At 41.9% G+C, this 18,766-nt stretch overlaps 1 protein-coding gene across 1 annotated transcript; it reads left to right on the forward strand.

Annotated features, from left to right (window-relative positions):
* The first annotated feature begins 4,395 nt into the window (after positions 1-4,395).
* Positions 4,396-18,132, forward strand: LOC113278743 (probable methyltransferase PMT26). Its single transcript, XM_026527501.1, has 3 exons — positions 4,396-4,753; positions 17,636-17,970; positions 18,061-18,132. The coding sequence occupies exons 1-3, from the start codon at positions 4,396-4,398 to the stop codon at positions 18,130-18,132; spliced, it is 765 nt and encodes a 254-aa protein (XP_026383286.1).
* The last annotated feature ends 634 nt before the right edge of the window (positions 18,133-18,766 follow it).

The raw sequence follows: 18,766 nt of genomic DNA on the forward strand, positions 1-18,766 counted from the left end.
GTAGCAGTTTAGTAGGTTTCTATGGTTCTTGATGATGTTCTTATTATGTATGTAAACCTCGCGAACTGATGAAAATTAAGTAGCAAATGGACGAAGAAAGAAACAAAAAGGTTTTTATTATATCCTGAATATTATTTATAACACTTGACAACCTTTGCGATGCCACATAAACAAAGAAGATGGATGATTTTTTGGGCACCATTCAAAAATTTGAGGCGACCATTCTTCAAATTTTGACCAGATCATTATAAATTTTTACTAAGTCATTATTAAGTAAAAATAAAAATCTCCATGGTAATGCTTAAATTGTCCTTATATTAATTTTTAATTTTATTTTTTAAAGTCTTTTTTATTATTCGATTCGGTTAAGTATTTTTTTTCTTCATACTAATATTAGGTTTGGTTTGGTTAAGTATTTTTTTCTTCATACTAATATTAGACTAGGAAAGAAAACCAGCCGAAGCTCAATATATTTTCTTATGCATATAACAAATTGAGGTTCGGTTAGAAGGAGAAATCCAACTGAATTTGGGTTCGACTAAGAAAAAAATCGACTTATTGTTTTTTGCATATATAGATTATATATTTTTCTTGAAGTTTGGTTAGGAAATACATAAAAACAACCCACCCGAATCCGTGCTCTGCTATGAAAAAAATCAACTTAGATGAACCTGAACTTGTTCCTCCTATGCAAAGAATATATTTATGTTGGGGAATATATATAAAAACCCGAGAGAAAATTACTAAAAAAAAAGAAAATTAAATTAAAAGAAAAAGAAGGAAAATAGATAAATATAAAAGACAATAAATAATAGAATAACGAGATGATTGGGTAGTCTGTTGTCCTCTCACTACACAGTGGATGGCTTAATCACTTAGTGGTCCCCTTCCAGATTTAGTGCTCCCACTGCTCGTGGCGCTTAAGTGGACTTTCTCTTAACTAATCCTAATAAACCATGTTTCCAAGTTCATCGTTGATTTTGAGTTTTCAATCTGTGGACTTGGAGAACACAATCTAATATCAAAAATCAGAGTTTTTATTTATTCATAAGATTTGAACTTGCAAACTAAATAGTAGGATGGATGAGAACACGTAAATCACGAAGACATCTATATGTTCACAAACAATGTTCGCATTTCATACACATGCTTGCACTGATGAGACGATTGTATTGATTCCTTGGCTCAAAATCTTCGGGTTTATCATTGCCTCGTCTAATATCATCACCAGAGGCGTTCACATAGAGGAAGATAAAGAAAACGAAATGTAAAAGTAATACTCGTGGAGTATGAAATGGATGTAAAGTGCTGAAATGTAAATAAGACTGGGATTTACGTGGTTCAGCACTAAGGCCTACATCCACGGGGTTGTCGTTTTCACTATGCATTTGATGATTACAGAGGTAGCCGAATGACTTTGGAGTTTACATAGGTCAGCGAATTTTAAAAGGTAAACTTACATAAACAATTCTTCTCTATCGACTTCTCTCTAAACCTCCTTCTCTTTTTCGATCCCCTCTCTCTTGGTGGAGAGGGGGTATTTATAGGGTTAGAGTGTGGGACCCGTTTCTGAGAGCCGTTGGAACCTTATCTTCTTGTGCTTTGTGTTCATCACGCAGAGGTCTTCGTTCATTGCTTGATCACGCAGAGTCATCCTCGTTCGTTCCACGGGTTGACCGACACGTACACTACTCAGAGTGTTTAATGCGGGTAATTGAGACGCATGCTCGTGTCAGACAAGTGTCTTCTGCCCCTGTCACGTCCATGTCAGTCAACCTTCTCTTCACCGTTGATCTTGGATTCTTTTGGGGATGAGATAAAGCAACTCTTTGGGAGTTATTTGGTGCTCCGTAGTACACCGTGCTTTTGGTACATCCTTTAACTTCTGCCCTTGGATTTGTTCAGGCGAAGATCCGACGTCGACGGGATGGGCTTCTTGGCTGTGGGCGTGTGTCATCATGTTTTGATGACTTGGTCCGCATGCTCTCCACGTGTCTTCTCACATACACGTGTTTGATGATGAAATATGTACACACAATTTTCCCCTTTTCTTCGGGATTGAGTGTTTAGTGGGAGCATTGAAGAAAACAGACGTTACATATTCCTCCTCTCTCCTAATAACTTCTCCTAGATACTTGGGTACGTTTCTCACTCGTGCATTAACTGCTCATTTAATGGGTACGTTTCCCATTCCTCCATTAACTTCCTTCTCTTTCTTTCGAGTATATAAAGGAGAGGAGAAAAAATTAATATCATTCTCCTTGAAAATTAATTTCATTCTCCCTGTCAGACTTCATCCTTTGTTCTTCAACCATTAAATTCTCTCTGCCCTAGCATTAATCACGCTCGTTTCTTCTTTGTTTATGGTTTGTTCTCTCAATTGTCTTCTTTTGGGATTTTTTTTTGTGGTGGTAAGATTTCTTTTCTTTGTTTCTGTTGTTTTAAATTTTGTGTTGATTGTAAATTTCCTGCTGCTGTTGTACCTTGTTTGTGATGAAGAACATCTTTCGATGCATGTATGCTAGTTTGCCCCTGTTCTTCTTCTCAAGTCGAGGAGGCCAGTGTTTCAATTGTATTGATTGATTTATTTTATTTTATTTTTATTTATTTTTTTAGTATTAGGGTTTTTGGGCTATGCTGAGATGAACTGCTAATTTTGCGGTTTTTTGATCTTTGTTGATGCCCTCGTGTTTGATTCTAACTTGTTTTTTGTACCTCCTCGCAGCCATGTCTGACCGTCCGCGGCTTCCTTATCAAACTCCTCCTTCCAGTCTGCCGAGATCCCCTCCGCGTAGAGAGTCTGATAAATCTCCACATGGGGGAGATCTCTCTAAATTGTCGCAGAGTTTCGTCTTCTTCTAGGACGAAGGCTTCTCCTCATAGGAAGTGGGATCCATCGAAGGGCCCTTCCGGGTCTCGATACGCTGCCAGCCGTGCTCTTTCTCGTCCTCGTGATGACTCCAGGTGTACGCAGACACCTCCTCGCGGTGACACCTTCGATATTCCCCCTCTTCGTTCTATAGTGCCCGTGCAGAACCCTATGCCGCCTCCTCCAGTACTTTCTTTCAAAGGGAAGAACTCCAAAGATTCTGTGCCGAGAGCTGAATCATCTAAAAATCCTACTTTCAAAAGAAAAGCTTCCGAAGCTTTTGTTGGTTCGTCCGATCTCGCGGAAGAAGAGGAGGTTGTCCCGGTGATACGCAGTGTTTCGGTTAGCAAGAAGAAAGTCACGTTTAAGCACATTTACCTTGAAGTTTTCAAGGAAAAGCATGAGCTCCAAGCCTTCTAGGTTCGTTTCTATGCCCCTGAGGATGATATTACTTACGATCTCATCTCGAAGTATTAGTTTGATGAGTTTCATCTGTTGACTACGGTTGGAGCCTTCGAGGCGGGTCTTATGCTTCCGTTGTATAAGTCTGGTGATTCTTTTTATTATGGTCGAGAAGGCTCTTCCACCAATACTCATAGTCGTTCCTTGTCGCAATTATCGGGGAACTATCTCCGTGCGGGAATGTTATCTGCGGAGTAAGGGGGAGACGACGATGACATGTTATGTTCCAAATCCCGCTGAGAGGGAGTCGTATACTCCTGAAAACTTCAACAGCTCCTTTGGGGATTATGTCAATAGTAGGAACCGTAAACCGTGGAGTGTTAGTATTCGTAACCTCGCTGCTCCTCGGGGCGAAATTCGTCTCTTAAGTGAGGTGAGCGATGCCAAACTGAAATACGTTTCAGGCACCGATGGGTCGGCTCAGCGGAAACTTTTTCCTGCTCGTGAAAGGATCAAGAGTGACCATGATTATGAGTGGCATGCCACTGTATTGAAATTGTTGGTCCTTGGGCGTATGGTTGGATTCCCGGTCCGCGCGGTTGGCGTCCTTCTGAGAGTAGCAGGCCTCGTGAATCTCCTCCTGCTCGTTATGGAGATTTCTGTCCCTGGCGTTTAAATTTCGAGGGCATGAACTTTCTTTATGCTCTCGACGTTGTTGATGGAGACGAGGAAGAGGGTTCTGGTGCTATACTTCCACCGAAGAGTGGCGCTACTACCAAGGTATGGTTATTGCAGATTCTGGCCGCGCCCCTCCTTTTTTGAAAATCAAACTTTGTGTATGAGGAAATAACTCTTTTTGTGGAACGTGTATTGGTTTGCAGGTGTCGAAAAAGAAAAAGATTGGGCCCAAGCAGTCTTCTACCATTGTGACGTGTGAGGCTGAGGTTCATGAAGAAGTTACCAGTCCAGTGAACGAAGAGTTTGCCGAGGATGAGGAAATGTCTGATGGGGAAGAACGCACTGATACTTCCCCTCCTGATGTCGAGGAAGAGGTTGGTGCGGGTTGTGATGGTGTTTATGGGGGAAATAATACCGCGGTGGCCGAGGGAAGTGTTACCGCGGAAATGTCTGCTCCTGCTGGTGATAACCCTGGTGGTCCGGAATTTATCGGAGGGGGTGAGGCTGCGGAAACTCTCCCCACTATTTCTCAAGAGTTATCCTTTGACAGGATATATTCCGCAAAGGAACTCTTTGATGATGCCCTCGGTTTTCCCGAAGACTTTTCTTTGCTTTCCCCCAATGATGATTGGGATGTACTCGGGGATTTTGGTAAGGAAAATGCTTCTGTTCAGAATGAAGGCGCGGATGATCACATTGCACGTGGTGATGCAGAGACTTGTGTTGATGGGGAAATGACAGCAAAGGGGAAGTCTGTGGTTGACTCACCTTCCGAGGATTTACCTCACTCGCTGATGTTTGAGGGTGAGGATGCCATAATGGATTGGCTCAAGAAAAAGAGTATGCTGTTTGTTCCCCATCCTTCCCCGGTGGTTGCTGGCGAGAAAGATTCTGATGCTTATACTCGTCGGATGATGGAACTATCTTCCGAGGCGCGTGTTGCCGAGATGTGGGGGAAAAGATTGAGTGTTCCAGAGGCTACCCTCGTAGCGGACCCTCCATCTTATGTTGCTTAAATGATGGCCATAGCTGATGGGTACCAATATGGTTTTCCCCAGCAGCGCGTCTTGGAGGTAAGTCCCCGTACATATCTCTTCGTGACACTCGAATCCTTCGGTGTATGTTTTTCGTTTGATGTGTAGATGATGAGTAGTAAGCATTGTAACCATGTGTTGTATCAATTATTTAAAGCGAAATCTTTGAAGCTGGAGGCTAAGCTTCGTCACAGGGAAAAGGCATTATTTGCGGCTGAGGTGGAGATAGAAGAACTTAAGAATAACCTTAAAGAGAAAGAAAGGATGGGTGAAGCGGAGGCTAGTATTCGTTTAGAGCTTTCCACCGTTCGCGCTGAGTTAGAGCAAACTCGCGGCAAAGTTTCAGCTTTCACAGGTTTAGTTCTTCTCCATCTTTTATCCCCCGTAATTCCTTTCTACTACTTTGTTGTTCTGTCTGAGTCTCCCCACCCTATCTTCAGTGGGTGGAGTCCCCGAGCTGATATGGCTTCGGAATGAAAGGGAACGACAAAAATCTCGTATCAAAGAGTTGGTCAAAAAAATTAAGAGCGAAGCCAAAAAGTGGGACGCTCTGGCTGAGGGATGGTGCGCAAGGCATGTTCAGATGGTTGATATGCAGAATTTGTATAACCATGACCGTATTTTGTTCAATGGTACGCTGCTGTGGATACGTGAGAATCTGCGGGAATCCCGTGAGCGTACTTCGTTATTAGAGGCTAGAATACATCTTCTGGAAGAGTAATTACGAAAGGCTCGCTCCTTCCGTTTCCGGGAATTAGGGAGAGTATGATGTGTCTTACCAGAGAAAGGGACGATGCCAGAGCCGAGGTTGGGGCTCTCAGCAAAGCCCTTGCTGCGTCTCGCGCTGAAATAGCCCGCCAGGCTGAGTTTGAGAGAAATCTCGAAGTATGCATGTACATACTTAACAAAGGGGTAACAGAGATAAAAAAACGAAGTCAACCACTTCGTCACATGGATTCGATGAAGCAGGTAGAATTAGATGCAAGTCAATTTTCTCACCAACCTTCAACTAGATTATAAGAAAATCCGAGGAATATGACTATCTTGATGAAGCGCGAGACGCGGTTGTTAATGAGTATGAAGAGGCTTCGGCTTGTGTCGAAGGTATAACCTCATTTCATCGAGTGTGATTGTGTTTTCTGTGCTAACTCCCTTGTGTTGTCTTTTTCAGAGCTCGAGGGACAACTCCGCTGCAAATGAAAAATTTGAAAAGGCTCAATCTTCCTTAGTGCAGCAGGAAGGACAGACTAATTATTTTAAGAGTCTGGTGGCATCCCGCGAGGAGGCCGTTGGTGCTGCTTTCTAAAGAAGTGAATCGTCTATCCTCGTTGTTATCTCAAGCCCACCAGCGAACGACAGTTATTATGCATAAGGCTCGGTGTCAATTGGCGGAGGAGACAAACAAGATGCTGGAGAAGATTGAGCTTGGCCTTAAGACCGATCATGGCCTCGTCAAGAGCTATCCGCGCGTGTCCTGTACCTGCCTCCTTGCCTGGCTCCTCGGGACCCTCTTCTGGTGGGAGCGTCCCTTCAACTCTTCGGAACAACCCTGCTGATGGGGCGGCATCTTCCAAGTAGAAACCACGGCATTAGCCTTCAGTTAGATTTTGCTAGTATTTTGTAAAAGAATGTTTTTGATGTGTTTTTTTCCTTGAATTGGCCTTGCCGCTTTTGTAACCAACCTTATGAAATGGATCATTCTTTTGGTATACCTGCAGTATCAGTTTTTTTTTATTTTAAGCATTGTGAGGAAGGACATTAAAAACAAAAGAAGAATGTTTTAAGTGTTTGGGTGCGATACCGAAGGGAGGTACCTTCGTGATCGTCTTGAGACCTGTCACCCCGCTGGCGAACCCTGGGCCAGAGGATTCCCAGACGGTGGGGGCCGAGGAACGTTCTAGGATATGGGGTTAAAATATTTACATACACCCATTCCGTCGACCCGTTGCCTTAAGATTGGTTGGGTATCTCTTTCTGCTGGGTGCCTTCCCCCTGGTCTTACACTCATGACACTGATGGGGGAGCCCTGAGAGATTGTAGATTAACTACTTTCCCCAATATTGTTATAAGTTTTGTTTACTTGAAGGTTTCAAAAGCTTGTTTGATTGATAGGTTGAGGCCTGCTACTCCTCGTCCAGAGATAGAAACATGTAAAGCGGTTACGCTGCCTTCTTCTTCTGGTATTCTTCACGCAGATGCAAAGCTGCGTTGCTCCTATGGGTAGTACGGTTTGAGCCACTTAGCATTCCAAGGATGCCGGAGGACCTCGCCTTTCAGATTGCGAAGATAGTAGGAACCGTTTCCCGCAATGTCGTGTATTATAAAAGGTCCTCCCCATGTAGGTGCTAACTTTCCCCATTTCTTTCTCGTTGATACTGTGGGATTGTTCTTAGCACATACTGCCCCTCTACAAAATTTCGAAGCTTTACCTTTTTGTTTCCCTGCTAGTCTTCGTTGATAATTTTCCATCTTCTGCAATGTGCTTCCCTCTTCCTTCCAGGTCGTCCAATCTCTCTAACATCATGTCTGTTGTGAGATTTTTCTCCCATGCTTCGGTCTTTGTGGTTGGCATGAGGATCTCTGTTGGGATGACTGCTTCAGCTCCATAAGTGAGGAGAAACGGGGATTCCCCAGTGGCAGATCTTCGTGTTGTCCTGTATGCCCATAACACATTGTGCAGCTGTTCACACCATCGCCCCTTATGTTCGTCTAATTGCTTTTTGAGGATAAGGGCGAGGGTCTTGTTAGTGGCTTCCGCTTGTCCGTTGCTTTGAGGGTATATGGGGGTGGATTTGTTCTTCCTTATTTTGAAAGTATCGAAGAGCATGTCTATATTTTTCCCCTGTAATTGCTTACCATTATCGGACACGATTTCCGCTGGTATGCCGAACCTGCAAATGATGTTTGGAATATGAAAGTAAACACATCCACGTCTCTGATCCTGGCTAAGGCTTTAGCTTCCACCCATTTACTGAAGTAGTCCGTGGCTACTATCAAAAATCGTCTTTTCCCTGATCCTTCGATGAAAGGCCCGACGATATCTATGCCCCATTTTGCAAATGGCCACGGGCTATCTACAGAATTTAACGTTGTTGCTGGCGCGTGTATCTTTTTGGCGAAACGCTGACATTCTTCACATCGTCGGGACATTCTTGCGGCATCCTGTATCATTGTGGGCCAGTAATATCCTTGCATTTTTGCTTTGTCGGCTAGTGATCTCATGCCGCTATGATTCCCTGCGTCACCATAATGGATGTCGTTTAGAATTCGATGCCCCTCTTTTCTGGACAAGCAACGTAGTAACGGTCCGAGGAAGGATTTCTTGTACAGGACCCCATCCCGAAGATCATATCTTCCTACTTTGGAGAGTATTTTCCTGGCTTGTTTATGATCCGCGGGTAAGGTTCCTCTTCGAGAAACGCATGGATCACCATTCTCCAATCATCTTCGTTGCTGAAATCTTCGTCTTGATTTGCTCTTGACAGGATATCTTCTTCGTCAAAATCGTTATGGATGTCTTCTCCTACCTGGTCTTCGATATTTTCTTCCACTGTATCTTGATTGGTAGCGAAGGAGAATTGCGATGCAATTGAAGGCTCGTATACCCTTGTTATTTTAATAGCTTCGACGCTTTTGTCCTTCAGCATGGATGATATATATGCTAGGGCATCCGCGTGCCTGAGATCCCTTCTGCATAAGTGCCGAACTTGATGTTCGGAATTTGTGATGCCAATGTTTGGACCAAGGCCATGTAAGCTGAGAGGGTGTCGTCGTACACATTGTACTCGAGCCCTATTTTGCCGTATGACAAGCTGCGAATCACTTGTCAGTCTTACATCGGTTACCCCCATCTCTATTATTAAGCGGAGGGCATGTACGACTGCCTCGTATTCGACGATGTTGTTAGTATGCTCTTTGAATTCTAACCTGAGTGCCTGTACGATCCTTTCTCCAGTTGGGGTGGTGATGACAATGCCTATTCCTTTTCCTTATTTTTGGAACCATCGACGAAGACTTCCCATTGTCTTTGACTCGCGGGTTCGAGGATATCCATTGGATCCTTGCTTTCTTCTCGGCTTCTGGTATTCCCTTAATCTCTTCGTCGTTGTCCAGGGGAGGTCTGCTAAGAAATCCGCCAAAACTTGGGATTTTTGGGAATGTTGAATTTCATGAATGATGTTGAATTGGTCCAGGTGGGTGTTCCACTTGGCTATTCTGCCTACTTTTCCCGCGCTTTTGAGGACTGCTTCCAGTGGTGCTTTGCATGGGACGCGGATGAAGTGAGTTAGGAAATAGGTTCTCAGCTTTTGAGTAGCCCATACCAATGCCAGGATAAGTTGTTCGATCTTCGTGTAGTTCCTTTCCGCAGAATTGAGGGTCTTACTGACATAATAGATAGGTGTTCTATCTTCGTATTGGTTTTGACCAACACTGCGCTAACTGCGTCTTCTGTCGCTGCTATGTACAATGCCAAAACCTCATCAGGATCAGGCTTCTGCAGGATTGGAATTGAAGCCAGGTGTTCTTTGATTTTTTGGAAGGCTTCTTCGCATTCTGCGGTCCATTCAAACTTACTCCCTTTTTTGAGAATATTGAAAAAATGTTTGCATTTGTCCGAGGATCGGGCAATAAATCTGCCCAAGGCTGCTATGGACCCATTGAGCTTCTGCACTTCTTTTAAATTCTTCGGGGATGGCATTTCTACTATGGCCTGAATCTTCGCTGGGTCTACCTCAATGCCCCTTTTTGTTACCAGATATCCGAGGAATTTCCCTGAGGTGACACCGAAAGTGCATTTCTGGATTTACTTTCATGTGATGTTTCCTCATTGCTTCGAAGATATCTCTCAGATCCTGGTGGTGATCTTTGCGCAGCTTACTTTTGACGAGCATGTCATCAACGTAGACTTCTAAGGTACTACCAATCCATGGCCTGAAGATAGCATCGACCATTCTTTGGTACGTTGCCCCTGCGTTTCGAAGTCCAAAGGGCATTCTAGTGTAGCAATAAAGGCCATGTGGGGTGTAGAATGTGTGTGTAGTTGATCTTCTTCTGCCAGGGCTACTTGGTTGTAGCCAGAATATCCATCCATGAATGACAGCTCTTCGTATCCTTCTACTCTTCTCACCAGCTGATCTATGCTTGGCAGGGGATAGCTGTCCTTTGGACATGCCTTGTTGAGGTTAGTAAAATCGATGCATATCCTAACCCCTCCATTTTTCTTAGGAACGACGACCATGTTGGAGATCCATGTAGGGTACTTGACTTCCTTGATGAACCCTGCTTCTAGTAGTTTCCGAAGTTCTTTTTCCACTGCCTTATGATACTCCGGTGCAACTTTTCTTATTTCTGCCTGAAAGGTGGCGTGCCTGGTTTGATGCGAAGCTCGTGTTGGATTATTTTCGGGTCAATCCCCGGAATATCTCCTAGCTTCCATGCGAATACATCCGCGTATTCTTTAAGTAATTTGGTTAAGGAATCTTCTCTTCTTTCGTTCATTATGGTCCCTACTTTTATCATCTTCGGGTTTTCTTCCGTTCCTATGTTCATTTCTTTTACGGGCTCTACTGGTGTGAACACCGGTTTCGGATCCCCGAGGACTGGGACGTTCTTTGATTTCTATTTGGTATGTTTATGTCCTTCGTTGGCTGCTGAAGTACATGTTTCTGTGTTTAGGACATTATCATCTTTTGTCAAACCCCTCCCTGTGGTTTCCTTGAGGAACAGGTTTATGGCCTTTTCTTTCGCGGCTTCTTTATTTTTAATTCTTAGGGTTTTCGCTGCTCTTCTTGTTCGCTGTTGATACGATCCTAAGTGGTTTGGCACTCTTTTGCAGAGACCCGATCTCCCTTGATTTCCATCACTCGCTCAGGTGTAGGGAATCTGAGATATTGGTAGTAAGTTGCCGCCACTTCTTTGAGTTTATGTAACCACTTTCGTCCAATAATGGCGTTATAGGGGGATGGGGCGTCAACCACGCTGAATCGTGTTTCTACTTTCATGGGTCCGGCGTTAACCTGCAACATGATGTCTCCCAATGGCTTCGTGGGTGCTCCATTGAATTCGTAGATGGTGTAATAAGAGGTCATTAGCTGTTCATCATAGAGCTTCATTCGTTTGAATGCGTCGTAGAATAGAACGTTTACTGAGCTTCCTCCGTCTATGAGGATCTTTTTGAGGTTACATCCAGCCACTGGTAGTGTTAGGACCAAGGGATCGTTATGATCTTCCATATCTTCTTCGATATCTTCAGCATCGAAGATAATAGGTGCGTCCATCCACTCTTCGTGCTCGTCCACCTTTACACCATCAATCTTATATAATTCGCAGTGGTCCTCGAACTTCTTTCGTAGCCTCTTTCCTATCTGCGCTGTAAGGGAGGGCCCCGCGGCTTCGGAATACGAGATGGTGTTGATTGTGCGGTTTCCTTCTGGAAGTTGGACTGCTTGGTCCTTTTGGATCTATCCTCTGCGACCTCCTTTCGTATGTAATGTTGGATTTCGCCAGCATCAAACAATTTTTGGATCATTATTTTGAGGTTTTTGCATTTCTCGGTCTGGTGTCCATTGAAGCAGTGATACTCACAATAATCTTTAGACTTCTCGGTTCTTGGGGGCTGTTTTCCCTTAGACCACGGCCACTCCAAATTTTCCCTTCCTTTGATCTCTCGCAAGATCCGAGCATATCTAGCATTGAGCTTCGTGTAAACTTGATGTTCGAATTTTCGATCGTCTTTTCGTCGTCCATCTCTTCGTTCCTTCCTATCTTCGTGAGGTCGTTCCACTGAGCTATTTCTTTTGGCCCCATTGGTTTGTTCCGCGGAATTGGTACGGTGAGACCCCATTGGTTGGAGGATGCGCGGGTTGATGTGTTCTGGATTCAGCCACCCTTTATTTTGGTTGATGGAATTGATTCGTAGCAAAAATTTTGCTGGTTTCTGCAGCCTTCGGGTCTGCCGAAGCCGTACTGTACTTTGTCGCCGCTTCTCTGAGAGCCGCGGCTGCAACGGAGTTAGCGTTCATAGGCGAAGTGATTTTCGCAGTATCCTGCCTCTGACTAGTCATTTTGGCTTTGTCTCCTTTCTGGTTGCTTCGGGTGATGACCGGGGTTGTCCTTGGTGCTTCCTTTGACGAGACTTTGGATTTTCCTTCCTCCTTCTTCTTTTCCATCTTGGGTCCTTTTGTTGCTTTCTTTCTGCACAAGGGAATTTCAAACAGCGATAAACAGAAATGTCCGTGCGGATCGGGTTCGTTTGCGAAATACCCTATTCCAAGATGGGGAGAAACTGCCCGAGGGCCACAGAGAAAACTTTAGGGAGGCTCATTTGATTAAAACATATGAGTTAAAATACATGGGTTAAGCTCTATTAAAAGTGCAGACTCATTGAAAATACATGAAAACGCGTGAAGATCCCTTGGAAGATGCACGTATATCCTTTGAAAATGTATGAAAACCCACCGAAGAAACATGTCCGTATGAGATCTAAAAAATGTAAATCCGTGGATCTAAGCAATAAATATTTTAACCAGTTTAAACTGCATCGATAGATACTGCTAGAGTTAATGAAGATAATGTGTGTGTTTTTGAAGATAATAAAGTTAACAAAACATAAATACTGCTATATCTAATGAAGCAGGGCAATCATATGCTAGTTTAAGGTGAAATCACAGAATAAGATAAATCTTTTACCGGGACGAAGTCCCTGTTTCTAGAGTCATATTGTGAACACGTAAATCACGAAGGCATCTATATGTTCACAAACAATGTTCGCATTCTATACACATGCTCGCACTGATGAGACGATTGTATTGATTCCTTGGCTCAAAACCTTCGGGTTTATCATTGCCTCGTCTAATATCATCACCAGAGGCATTCACATAGAGGAAGATAAAGAAAACGAAGTGTAAAAGTAATACTCGTGGAGTATGAAATGGATGTAAAGTGCTGAAATGTAAATAAGACTGGGATTTACGTGGTTTAGCACTAAGGCCTACATCCACTGGGTTGTCGTTTTCACTATGCATTTGATGATTACAGAGGTAGTCGAATGACTTTGGAGTTTACATAGGTCTGCGAATTTTAAAAGGTAAACTTACACTAACAATTCTTCTCTCTCGACTTCTCTCTAAACCTCCCTCTCTTTTTCGATCCCCTCTCTCTTGGTACAGAGGGGGTATTTATAGGGTTAGAGTGTGGGACCCGTTTCTGAGAGCCGTTGGAACCTTATCTTCTTGTGCTTTGTGTTCATCACGCAGAGGTCTTCGTTCATTGCTTGATCACGCAGAGTCATCCTCGTTCGTTCCACGGGTTGATCGACACATACACTGCTCAGAGTGTTTAATGCGGGTAGTTGAGACGCATGCTCGTGTCAGACAAGTGTCTTCTTCCCCGGTCACGTCCATGTCAGTCAAACTTCTCTTCACCGTTGATCTTGGCTTCTTTTTGGGATGAGATAAAGCAACTCTTCGGGAGTTATTTGGTGCTCTGTAGTACACCGTGCTTTTGGTACATCCTTTAACTTCTGCCCTTGGATTTGTTCGGGCGAAGATCCGACGTCGACGGGATAGGCTTCTTGGCTGTGGGCGTGTGTCGTCATGTTTTGATGACTTGGTCCGCATGCTCTCCACGTGTCTTCTCACATACACGTGTTTGATGATGAAATATGTACACACAATGGAGTTGCGAGATCGTTACTTAATCTAGTATAATAGCTATTTCAATTGAAGCTTTTAATATGAAAAATCATTGATTTAACTCCTCACTAGACACTAAAGGAGATCCATCCTCTGCAATTTCCATTAGCTACTCCATATATATAATTAAGTCTCGTTGCTTATCCAAGCAAAATTCCATCTTTCCATTGACAATCGACTATTTGATTTTTTATTAGATCTTTCACCATCACTGCCTGGTTACGGCTTACGAATTCTTGACCTAGAAAGGGTTTGTATAGTTTTTCTTGAAAGAGGCAAAATGGGTGTGTATAGTTTAGTCTGTAGATTTGTCTGGTATATGTAAAGTTAAACTATGAGGTGTAAGATGAAGGATGGGAATTCAGTCCAATTTTTTAATTGCTTCTCAAACACTAATGTTCTTTTTTTTTTTTCTTTTTTCAGTTTGTAATTGTCTATCTCCAATTTCATAGTTTGTGTATTTTACTTCCCGTAAGAAGAAAAAAAAATACTGTGCAGATTCGAGAATGATGATAAACGATAAGTTGTAGAATTGAAAATCATGGAAATCAAAATCTTGGTAGTAAAAATGGTGATATCAAATTAGGGCCAGATACTGTTCTGGGGTTTGCAGATTGATCCAAGAAAAAAAGATGGGAAAAAATATCACAGAGCATTAACGCTTTCACATTTTGTTTTCTTAAAGCTAGCTTATGTGGACTGCCACCTACTGTTGGGAGCAGTGGGAGCATTAAAACTGGGAGTCACAAATCATTTTCGTTTAAAAATATCATGGAAGAACCGTTCAAGAAAGTACGTGTAATCCTAATGGGCCAGCCCTATAAGGGAAGTTGTGAAAAACTCACTTTGACGTAACAAGGGAGCAATGCATTTCTTGTTTCAGTTTTTTGAAATAATTTTGAAACAATAAAGGAATAGGGAACCGTGTGGTTAACAGATAAATATTTGAAGGAAAACTTTTTTCTTTTGATCCTAAAACAAAATTCATTGTTTGAACTAATAGGGATGTATCGTTTGTTTCCTTCAATATTGCACTAGCAATAAATATTGGTGGATAGCCAATCTACAACTTGGAAACCTTAAAAATCCTTGCATTCCCGGGCAATGAGTTCGTCGGCTTATTATAAACTCTTTTAATAAACTTATAACTCCATAATCGATTATTGCAAAGTTTATTTCTAATATCTTAGATAATAGATTGATTCTTCCATTTTATTTTGTGATGATCACAATTCGCTCCTTCCATCATTAATTGCGTGTGTAGCTCAAAGCATACATGTTGTAATCTGAGCTCTTCACCCCATTAATTTTATTGGCTTTTGCAACAATCCCTCATTCTCAGCATGCTCCGCATTTAGGAATCTTTCTGTGTAAGAGCATCTTGCCTGCTCATAGTTTTCTGCAAAATCACGAAATATTAGTCAAATTCCTGAATGATTTTTATAAGTGTTTTTTGAAAGATGTGCCATAACATACAGTGAGTCTGAGATAGATCTTTATCATCCACTGCCTTATTAGGTGCATTGCTGTTTCATCCCCTTTCATGTCATCTAGTTGAGTTGTTGAATACTCCTTATCTCGATAATTAGGTTGGGGCTGATATCTTCAAATACGCATTTGCAGCGTGCTTTCAAAATTTACAAATTGTGTTGGCCATTTTCATTTTCGAACATCTAGATTGTTCATCTCGTCTACAAACCAACTTCTTATCCATTAAGACACAAAATTATTAGCCACCTGCACACTTCTACTTGCACTTGGGGTTGACAAAAACACTGCTCTTGAAAGGTGACATTCCCAAAGAATATGAGATGTCGTCTCTATGATCTGTTTATATATTGTACATATCTCTCAACTGTATCGCATTATTCTTGCCAATCTTTAATTGCTAAGAACTCACTACACCATTTTCTTGGATTAGTAACTGAAAATCATAACAGCCCACTGGCAGTTACGAATTCGTAACAGGAAGATACTGTTACAAACCGGTTGTAACAGGCTGAAGTTGTTACAAATCTTGTCATATTTCGTAATTGTCCTATAGATGTTACGAATTCGTAATTGGATATGGTTCGAGCGTGCCATCTGTGCGCGTGGGTGGTCACACCTTCATCATTTTTCCACCCAAGCCAGTTTTACCTGAGGATATTTCGTCCCTTGGTCACACACGACGTTAGCCATTAGTCCCCTTGTTCACATGACTCGGTCATTCCCCTCCATTTTTCTCTCGGCTTATCCACTTCTTCTCTTTCCCCATCTCTGCAAAAAAATCGTTCTCTGTTAGGGTTTGAGTTTGAGGATTTGGATTTGAAGTTTGGATTTGAAGCTGCTTGTAGAAGAAATTTCATTTTTTAGGTTTTCAGCTTGAGGGTTTCGATTTGAAGTTTCATTTGAAGCTGCTTGTAGAAGATAGTTCATCTGTTGGGGTTTCAGTTTGACGGTTTCGATTTGAAGTTTCGATTTGAAGCAGAAGATGTAAGTAATCTCGATTTGGGTTTCGATATGCTCGTTTAAATCTTCGATCTGTTCTTTTAGATATTATTTTCAATTAGGGTTTCGATTTCACCTGATGATTTTTGGTACTTTTATAGGGTCTCGATTTTTTAATAAGTTTATGAAGTTTGACATGATTTTGATTTCAGTAGAAACAACTGGAGGTGCTCAGTTTTTTTAAGCTTGAAATATTATCATGTGGATGCCTTCGTATTTCAATTTTCATGGCTTCTAGATGCGTGTTTGTTTGGGGGGTTTGGAATCATATTCCTAGTAATAAGATTCCATACCCGTGTTTGGAACGTGCAATAACTGTAGGAATATGATTCCCCTTTATTTTATGTTTCCCCAAAATGGGGAACAGAAAACCCACGTCGTAGGTGGGTTTATGATTCCAATTCTGGGGAAATAGTTATTTTTTCATCGAAATTACCGATCCAGTACAACAAAATCCTTTTTTCTCTCGTTCAAGGAATAAACTATCATTTCAGGTAAATTCTTTATCATCTTTTCTTGGCGATTTTTTTTGTTTGATTAATTCAAGACGACAATCTAATTTGCATTTCGTGATCAATCAGTCAATATTTGCATTAACAACCTATATCAGAGCGGTTTCATAAGAAGAAATTTATATTTATGGAATAATGTGAGTTACTTCATTTTCAGTTTCGCTTTGGCCATACAAATCTTGATTCTCAAAATATTCCAGAGGAGCATATGTTTTTATTTTAAGAGACCATTCAACTAAATGTTTAAATTGTACTTCCGACTATTTGTGTACAAGAAAGAAAAAAGTATTCCGACTGTTTGTGCGTTAGAATTTACATATTGTACTAGTAGTTTAGTAGGTTTTTCTATGGTTCTCGATGATGTTCTTGTTATGTATGTAAACCTTATGAGTTGATGAAAATGAAAAAGAGTGAAGCTTTTATTTGTTTTTATAAGAACAAAACCGAGACGCGAGTATACGAAGAAACAAAATATTGCTACCGGGCCATTCACTCCACACCACTAGTTTTTCTAGGAGATACACCAACATTAGATCACCCAATAAGAGATAAGGGATTATTCACAATATCGAACATCAACTGGATCAAAATTAACATAGATGGAGCATCCAGAAGTCATCCAGGATTTGCAGGAGCATGTAGGGATGCACGTGGGACAGGACGGTACGGGTTTTTTCCTAGCTCAGTACATGTACCTCCCTATGACCGGTACCTGTACCTTGTACTTGTACCTTGTACCTGTACAGTATGGGACGGGACCTGTACCTATTTAAATCGGTACGGGACGGAACGGGACCGGTTCTTTACCCTAATTTCAAATTATTTTTCAATAGAGGAAGATCAAGTTTTATCTTCCTCTCTGGCTCTCTCTAATTGCGAATTCAATAGAGAGTATATTCAGAGAAACAAAATACCCATTCATATACGCATCGATCATCTTACTCGTCTGTTTCTCAGTTCTTGTAATTTCAAATACTCGTAATTCTGTTTCTTATATCCCTAAAATCACCGATCCTGAGATCTCTTCAACTTCGTCGGCAGGATTATCTGATAATGATGAAGAGAAAGCTGGTTCTTCTGCTGGTGCTGAGATTGATTGGAGATTATGTAATGGAAGTGTAGCAGCAGATTATATACCTTGTCTTGATAATATGAAGGCGATAAAAGGATTGAAATCGAGAAGACATATGGAGTATAGAGAAATACATTGTCCGAAACCTAATTCCAGATGTTTGATTCCGATTCCGAAAGGTTATAAGATGACGCTTTCTTGGATGAAGAATAGGGACATGGTGAGACTTCATTGCCTCACTCTCCTTAATCTTATTTTTGGTAAGAGTCTGTCTAGTATTTGTATAATTTTCTTAAAATGTTGCTAGTAGATTGATTATAGTATTTTCCCTAATGAAGAGAATACGATAGAGAAAGAGTATAACCCCACTATCAACGGCTAAGATTTAACCCTAATTTCAACGGATATAAATCTTCGGTACTACGGGACGGGACGGGACGGGAATAGCACCCGTTACTCGTACCTACTCTAGGCACGGTACCAGTCTTAGTACTTGTACTTGTCCCATCTGACCGTGGTTCCGGTACGGTTCCTGCGGTTCCGGGACGGTTCCATGGGACGGGACGGTACCTGTGCAGCCCTAGGAGCAGGATTCATCTGCAGGGATTCAGACACACGAACTTTTTTAGCTGTAGCTCAACCACTGGGAATTACGACTGCCTTAACTGCGGAAACCTGAGTGATGCTCTTAGCTACAAGAACAGCAGCAGAAACACTATGGCCAAAAGTTATATTTGAAACTGACTCAGAAAACCTATTGCGTTTCATCACCTCATCTACCCCTCCACCTTGGCACATAGAAGGAATGATTGAAGAAATAAAAATGAGATTCCAACATATCTCGCAGGCCGCCATCCAACACAACTACAGAGAAAGAAACCAGGCAGCCGACAGATTGGCCAATCACTTGGCAGATGGAAATCAAACAGGAAACTCATCAACCAAAATATGAGACCAGACAATCCCATCATTTATTAATCAAATCTTATTTTCAGACTCAGTGGGTACCACATACC

This window comes from Papaver somniferum, chromosome 5 (genome assembly GCF_003573695.1).
Source record: "Papaver somniferum cultivar HN1 chromosome 5, ASM357369v1, whole genome shotgun sequence".
Classification (NCBI taxonomy): domain Eukaryota; kingdom Viridiplantae; phylum Streptophyta; class Magnoliopsida; order Ranunculales; family Papaveraceae; genus Papaver; species Papaver somniferum.

Excerpts from the sequence above, each read along its gene's own strand:
- LOC113278743 (XM_026527501.1), top strand. The coding sequence starts at position 4,396 with ATGTCTGCTCCTGCTGGTGATAACCCTGGTGGTCCGGAATTTATCGGA. Across the intron at positions 4,754-17,635 it reads TCACTCGCTGATGTTTGAGG|TTCTTGTAATTTCAAATACT; the intron begins GTGAGGATGCCA and ends TCTGTTTCTCAG. Across the intron at positions 17,971-18,060 it reads GGATGAAGAATAGGGACATG|ATTGATTATAGTATTTTCCC; the intron begins GTGAGACTTCAT and ends TGTTGCTAGTAG.